Source organism: Corvus brachyrhynchos, unplaced genomic scaffold, assembly GCF_000691975.1.
Source record: "Corvus brachyrhynchos isolate BGI_N302 unplaced genomic scaffold, ASM69197v1 scaffold412, whole genome shotgun sequence".
Taxonomy (NCBI): Eukaryota; Metazoa; Chordata; class Aves; order Passeriformes; family Corvidae; genus Corvus; species Corvus brachyrhynchos.
The window spans coordinates 1,510,776-1,517,790 of NW_008236761.1; the positions used below are offsets into that span (position 1 = coordinate 1,510,776).

Genomic DNA, 7,015 nt, shown 5'->3' on the forward strand with positions numbered 1-7,015 from the left:
AGTGGGAGTGGGAACAGAGTCTTTCCCAGCCCTACAGGCTGATGGAGAGCACGTCCAAGAGAAGTGAGTTCTCTGCCTGGTACAATTGCCTGTTTAATTACAGATGTTGGCCCCTCAGTGATCCCGAGGGGTGGAGTGTTGAAGGCACCTCAGGTTACTCTGTCTAGAAGCCCAAGCTCCCCTTTGCGCTCTCCCTGACACCCCAAAGCCCCTTAGTTGTCCATGAAGTGTTGATCCAAGCTGCTCTCGGCTTTGATGTTCTACCTGAGGAGCTCTTGTGGTTGAAGCATCCAATGCAGAAGCACAGGGAGAGGCAGGACAGAAGGGCACAACTCCATACAATCTCCATTCTCCCATGCTGCCTCCTGCTCTGCTCCAGGGCCCTGCAGTGGCTGAACTGCACAACTGGCCCTTGGAGTTCTGTTGCACACCCCTGGAGAGAGAAGAGAGAAGCAGGGAACAGCTCTGGAGCGGTGCCACGGGGCAGCCAAGCGGGAGAAGAGCGGCAGCGCTAAGCATGCAGGCGGATGGAAGCATTTGGGATGGGAGAATGGTGCCTTGGCGGGGCTGGTGGAGCAGCAAGGAACTGAGCAGGAGGCTGAACTAGTACAGGCTTCAACCTGGCCACCTCAGCTGATTCCTGGTGACCCTCTGGTGCCAGGCCTCCCTGCTCCTCTCTGGAGGTGGGCTTGTGCAATCCGGATTGTGGGGTGAGGTAAAGCGTACGCTGGTTTCTCCTCACAATGCACCCTGGTCTGAATAGCACCCATGGTTCGAGAAGGATACAAAATAGTGTTTCCCATTTGTCAAAATCCCCCCCTAAAAACACACACAAACCAAAGCTCTGGGAAAAAAACCCCAACCAAAACCAACCCAACTACAACTCATCGCGCATCTTGTCGCCTTTGGGCCTCACGAGCCTGCCAATGAAGAGGATGGAGTTGGTTTTAGTGTCCTTGATCATGAAGATGAAGGGGTGGTCAGCATAGAAGAGCTTGGGGTTCCTCATCTCCTCTCGGCCGTAGATATCGGCGTCGTAGGGGTTCCCTTCCGTGTCCCATTCCAGAGCCGCGGCATGGAACACGTTGGACAGGTAAAGGTCTTTCTTGCCGGAGATCTTGGACAAGTCAGCCTTGGTCTTGTCAATGGCTTCTGTCAGGCCCAGACCACCCAAGTGTTTCTAGGAGGAGACAAGAGGTCAGCACCCCTCGCAGAGATGACCGTGCAAGAGGTAAGAGAGACAGCTGGCATGGATAACCCACCATCCCACTGTCTTCCCTCACATCCCAAAGAACTGTAAGGCCCAACTGTTTAAGGACCTCCTTTACCTGAAGGTCGTGGCTGACTTCCAGGACGACTTTCGGCAGTGAGATGGCCACTGATCTCTTCTTCATCTTGCCAGCCCAGGTCTTGAGCTGCTCCTTGTTCAGCAGTTTCTCCACCCTCTCCAGAGGCTCCACATGGTTTGGCATGATGAAGATCATGCTGGAGAGCTTGTGAGCCAGTGGCATCTCTACCACCTGGAGCTTCTCTGTCTCGTCATCATAGTAATTGTAGAGACCTTGAAACCAGAAGCAGGGAACAGTGAGATGTGGTACAGAGGCAAAGGGAATTCAGCCTGGACTTTTCCTGACCAGGAGGGGAAGAGTCTGGACACCATTTTGGGAACTGGCCCAGCATTATTGGAGTTGGTGGTGGCTCTCACTTGTGTGATGAGCCAGGATTTCTTCCCAACAGCCAAGCATCCAATAGTAAACAGGGATTCTTTCTGCTGACAGAGAGACTGAATCAGCAGAACAAACACTCCCCTGCTTTGTTCCCTCTTCATGAGGCAAAACAATCTTGGAGGCAGCTGGTGGGATAATGGAGAACAGTGTTGGTGTGGGGCAGGAGGTTTCCCACTCACCTGTGCGGTGCATCATGGGCACTCCCACGGTGTAGGAACGGGTCACCATGAAGCCACGGTTGTCCACCATCTTATGATGGAACTTCTCATCCCAGTGAGCTACAGGAGAGAGAGCAACACAGCTTGTAAGAAAAGGGAGTGGGCGGTAATTCCATGCACAGTTCCCAACCGCTGACAAGGGGCTGCCTCCAGTGGACGCAGGATTTGTCCACCTTCCCTTCAGGCTGTTAGATGATCTTTAAGGCCCCTCCAACTCAAACCATCCTCTGATTCTGTTTGTTGGCTCAGGGGAGGTTTTGGGTCACTTGTACCAGGAATTGAAGGTAGAACTTACGCTTGAAGAACATGGCGTTGACAATGAGGGCCCCGTCAGTTTTCTCCACATCTTTGGTGACCTCTGGGAGTTTCCCATCCGTGGTCTGGGCTGCCCACTCATTGATGGACTTGAGGGCGCTCCTCTTGTCTCGGAAGTTGATCTTGGAGTGCTCGTAGTTGTAGTGCTTCTTGCTGTTCTTCACGAAGTCCTCGGCGAAGGTGATGGAGGCGGGGCCGTAGAGGCGGTTGCCGATCTTCCAGGTGACGTTGCGGGCGGTGCTGTTGCTGACCTCGCTGAGGAGCTCGGACAGCCCGCTGTGCACGTAGTCATCGTTCAGCTTGTCCGCACTCAGCACCGCCTTGGCCTGCGAGGCCGTCGTGGCCTTGCCCCCCAGGGACACGAGCCCAAGGGACGAGGCCACGACCACGGGGGACAGCAGGATGTTCTCCATGTCCTTGTCTTTGGCCATGGCGTGGTAGAGGTTGAAGGCCAGCGTGGTGCTGCGCTCGGCCAGCGTGGTGGCCTTGTCGCTCAGCTTCCTGTCCTCTGAGGGCACGGCCGCAGCGAGGCCCAGGAGGGCCAGCCCCACAGTAATCCACATGGCTTCAGTAGCACCTGGTGCCTCCCAGGACCTGCTGGGCAAGAAAACTCACCATCAGCACAATTCCAACTCTTCCTGGAGCATCCAGACATCCCAGGGACTCTTGCAGAGAAACCCACTCCTTGGTTCCAGTGACTGTGACATTGCTCCAGTGCTGCATTGGGGTGCAGCCATCCCAAGTCCACCCTGAGCAACAATCTGCACCCTGGTAAGCAAGGCCCTGTGCATTTGGAATGACAGCTTCCTTCAGTTTTCCTAAGCGGTTTTCCTATATTCCAATGTTAATGTACAGTGAATGATTTAAGGAGGGGCCAGGGAATGTCACAACAGGTATTTCTCATATCTCGACAGGGCGAGGGGGAATGGCTTTAAAGTGAAAGAAGACAGGTTTAGATTGGACATAGGGAAGAAATTCCTCCCTGTGAGGCTGGTGAGGCCCTGGCACAGGGTGCCCAGAGAAGCTGTGGCTGCCTCTGGATCCCTGGAAGTGTCCAAGGCCAGGTTGGATGGGGTTTGGAGCAACCTGGGATAGCGGAAGGTGTCCCTGCCCATGGCAGGGGGTGGCACTGGATGGGCTTTAAGGTCCCTTCCAACCCAGAACATTCCACGATTGTGTCCCCAGAGCAGGACAAAGCTCTCCCCTGACCAGGAAAAGCTGAAAGCAGGATGTTTGTGCTGCCCAGGAGCCACACAGCACAGCACTGGCCCTTGATCTAAGGGCTGTTGCAGGCACTGTATGGCAAGGACTGTCCTTTCTGGGGACCCCGGCCATGGGCCCCAAATTCTCAGCTTCCTTGGCACTAGATGGAGCATGTGAGCTTCCACCAAGCAAAGCCACAGACACCCCTAGAGAAGATCCTGCACTGTGGTCAGCTCTGTTCGACTTGGTTTTGCCTGTCCAGCCCTGCCGGGGCGGTACCAGGGCAGAGGGAGGTGCGGGAGCCTCGTTTTCCCCAGCAGAGCCTTCAGTTCATGCCTTGGGTGGATGGATCTCATCCCAACGTAGGTGAACCTATCCCCAGCAAGGGCTCTGAGTCGCCAGCTCCAAATGTGCAGCCTGACCAGTCCTAAGTGCCTAGAAGCCCTTTGGAGCTCATCCCACCTGGCCCCACACTTCCCCTCCCTCCTGCTGTCACTCAGCAAACCTTCCTGCTGGCAGATCCTCAGGCCTTAAATCCCACCTCCAGCTTTTGGGAGAGTTTTTCCTCGACAGGCTGCATTTTGTTCCTTGGTGGTCCTCTCCTCCCACCCTGCTCCTGCCCAGCCACTGGCATGGGAAGGCAAGGAAAGGCTGTAGCGGGGCTGCTGCGGGGTTAAAGTATTCCAGGCAGGAAGCGAATGGCCCGCTGGGATTACATATGGAAGGAAACAGAAGCACGTAGCCCCAGGCAAAGAGAATGCGCAGTTCCACAAGGGACTTTGCCAGAGTGGGAGGGGATTACAACCTAAAATCCTTTATGGGTGCAAGGTTTCAGTTAAAGGGAAGAGCCATCCCGGCTGCCTGAAGAGCAAGGATTTGTGCAGCAGGTTCAAAAGGGCCCTCGACACTCTTTTCAAGTGCAGCCAGGGTGAAAAACGCTGGAAATCTGAGGGGTTTCCTTCTGGTTTTCTATTTCCCCTTTATTTCTAAGGATACCTTGAAAATGTTTCATAGTGAGGTCAACCTTTGCCTTTTTCTTTCTGAAAGAAAACAGATATATGGAGTAGTTCTCTTGTGAGCAGGGGGTGGCCTGCACTGCTTTATCCTCAGCTTAAAAAAGGTTCATTACTTCAGAGATGGGTGACAGATTTGGGGTGTGCTGAGTCACGCAGCCCTAGAGGGAGAAATTTTGCCTCTTCTTGGATTACGGCGGCGATTATGGGTGAAAATGGCGGGAGGGAATGTGGGGAATGCACAGCCAGCAACATCCTCCTCTCCTGTGCTCCCACAGCGAGGGGACGCCCAGTGCCAGCGTGGCATTCCACAGCCTTCTCTGTGGCTGCCGGGACCCGCTGTCCAGGCGGGATTTGGAGGTGCACCCCTCCGAGGGCTGTGTTTCACCCAGGAGCAGGGCAGAGCTGCAGGGCGGAGACACGCAGGCAAAAGGCCACTTGCATGTCACCAGAGGGATGTGGCACTTAGTTAGGGCAGCAGAAGGACGGGTCGGGCTGTCCCGTGGCAGAAGGCTGCAGGGAGAGCTCTCATTCCTGTGCTGGGATGGTGCCCAGGGTCCTGGAGGCTCCCAGGCTGAGTCAGAGCAGGGGCTGGAGAATTTCACTCACACTAAGTTAAAACGTCCCTTATCCCCCTTTTCTTTTCCATCACCCTTTGAAAGCTTCTCCTGCAGCTTCACTGTGACCACCTCTTGCAAACTGGAGGCGATGGGGGGGGATTTTTTACCACCTTTCCTCAAAATCACAGAGCCAGTTCATGGCACCGTCTGTACCCCTATCCTCCACTTCCACCTACTCCATTGCAGCCTACCCCCCATGCACCCCCTTCTCCCATGCCATAACCCTCCCCCCGGTTTTTTTTGCCCATCCAGGAGGATGCAGGACCCCAAAATACTCCCCACCCTTCTGCAATCTCAGCTCGGTCACTCCCCGCCAGCCCGGGGTCCCCCGGCTCGCCCCCTCTTACCTGCGGGGCTGGGACACGGCTTTGCTCGGCTCCCTGTGCACCTCCCGCTCCTGCGGAGGGGGTATATAAGGGGCCGGGGAGAAACTTCTGGAAGTTGGGAAAACCCTCTAAAAATGCTCGGGGAGGGAGAGGAAGGGGAGGATCCGTCCCAGCTCTCTCCCGGCCCGCCGCCAATGGCAGGGAATGCCGGCCCCGCGCCGCCGAAGGGGGGTCGGGATGCATGGGGGGATGTGCGCTCCCTCGTCCTGCCGGCGCGGCTGGAGCTGCCCCGGCCCGTCCTCAGCCTGTCCCCAGCCAGCCCTTGCAGCAGGAAGATGGGGAACTATTCCCTGCCAAAGCGGTGCTTTTGCCTTTTTACAGGGCTCGGGGCCCATCTTATTTCCGTCCTCTCCCTGCCCCTGGCATCTCCTGCAGCTGGATGGTTGTTGGCACCAAAGGCAGGGAGTGCTGTATTTATTTTCTGTTTCTGGGCTGTCGCCCTCTGTGAAGTCAGGGGTGGTGCAAAGGGCTTCAGCCACAACTGGAGCAGTCACAGGCAGCCGGTGTTCAACATCTGCCCCATCCTGCTGTCTGAAATGTGCCCCTGATTGGTGACATCCAGGAGAGAAGGCTCCAGGGAGCCTGCAGAGCCTCTTGCAGTGCCTAAAGGGGCTCCAGGAGAGCTGGAGAGGGACTGGGGACAAGGCTTGGAGGAACAGGACACAGGGAATGGCTGCCAGAGGGCAGGGATAGATGGGATATTGGGCAGGAATTGTTCCCTGGCAGGGTGGTGAGGCCCTGGCACAGGGTGCCCAGAGCAGCTGTGCCATGGAGAGGTTTCTGCTGCATCACAAGTGTTGAAGCTCGGATTCAAGCCTGTCACGTTTTAAGACAGCACAGGATTGTTTTCATGGCAATCTGGGATACAGGGATATTCTAGGTACCACCCACCCCATGGATGGTTACATCAGCAGAAGAGTGCTGCATCCTTGTGTGTTTAACTGATATCTGTGTCTTCCTTTTAATCACACTGTAATTTCATTTTCCCCCCTAATTTTGGCTCTGCCAAGTTTTTCTGCTTCCCTCTGAAGCCAGGGGTCTCAGCCTTCTGTTGCTGTAGTAAGAAAACAGCATCTGGTTTTTCCTTCTGGCTTTGAATATTCTGCTGGTTGTCTTGGAAGCACCTTGCTTTGGAATCATCTCATCATTCCGTTCCCCTTCACAGCCCACCTGTTCTAGAAGGTGGCATAAAAAAAGCGACATTTTGCTTTGTCTGAACTGTTCAGATGGTGCCATGTGAGTAGATATTCCACACCTCAAACAAGGGGAGATCTTTGAGCCCTCCCTGTAGAAAAAGTCTCCGTCAGCTTCAACAAACATGGTGTCTTCACATCAGTGATGTTTAGAGATCTGCTCCCTTCAGGGAGGGATTCAGTGGGAAAAAGAGCTTTGGCATACCTTAAGCAACAGATTTTTGCACACTAGTATTTCTTGGTGCAGTTAGCCTTGCTTTGTGTCTGCATAAATGATCAACAGTGGGGTCCCAGAGTTTTTATAGCACGATTTTGGCTTTACTAAAAATGATTTTGCTGA

The 7,015-nt window shown here is 54.7% G+C and overlaps 1 protein-coding gene across 2 annotated transcripts; it reads right to left on the bottom strand.

The window, feature by feature from the left end:
* Positions 1-68: 68 nt before the first annotated feature.
* Positions 69-5,564, bottom strand: SERPINH1 (serpin family H member 1). 2 transcript variants are annotated; one of them, XM_017727121.1, is made up of 5 exons: positions 5,444-5,564; positions 2,241-2,857; positions 1,907-2,005; positions 1,329-1,561; positions 69-1,180 (listed from the first exon to the last, which is right to left on the bottom strand). In XM_017727121.1, exons 2-5 carry the CDS (start codon positions 2,821-2,823, stop codon positions 878-880), a joined length of 1,218 nt encoding a protein of 405 aa, XP_017582610.1. In that variant the 5' UTR covers positions 2,824-2,857; positions 5,444-5,564; the 3' UTR covers positions 69-877. The 2 variants fall into 2 exon arrangements, with proteins under 2 accessions (XP_017582610.1, XP_008642867.1); XM_008644645.2 differs by having other exon boundaries at positions 2,241-2,854; positions 5,444-5,562.
* Between the last annotated feature and the right edge of the window lie 1,451 nt (positions 5,565-7,015).

Excerpts from the sequence above, each read along its gene's own strand:
- SERPINH1 (XM_017727121.1), bottom strand. The coding sequence starts at position 2,823 with ATGTGGATTACTGTGGGGCTGGCCCTCCTGGGCCTCGCTGCGGCCGTG. Across the intron at positions 1,562-1,906 it reads GCCCATGATGCACCGCACAG|GTCTCTACAATTACTATGAT; the intron begins GTGAGTGGGAAA and ends TCTGGTTTCAAG. Across the intron at positions 1,181-1,328 it reads AAGTCAGCCACGACCTTCAG|AAACACTTGGGTGGTCTGGG; the intron begins GTAAAGGAGGTC and ends GTCTCCTCCTAG.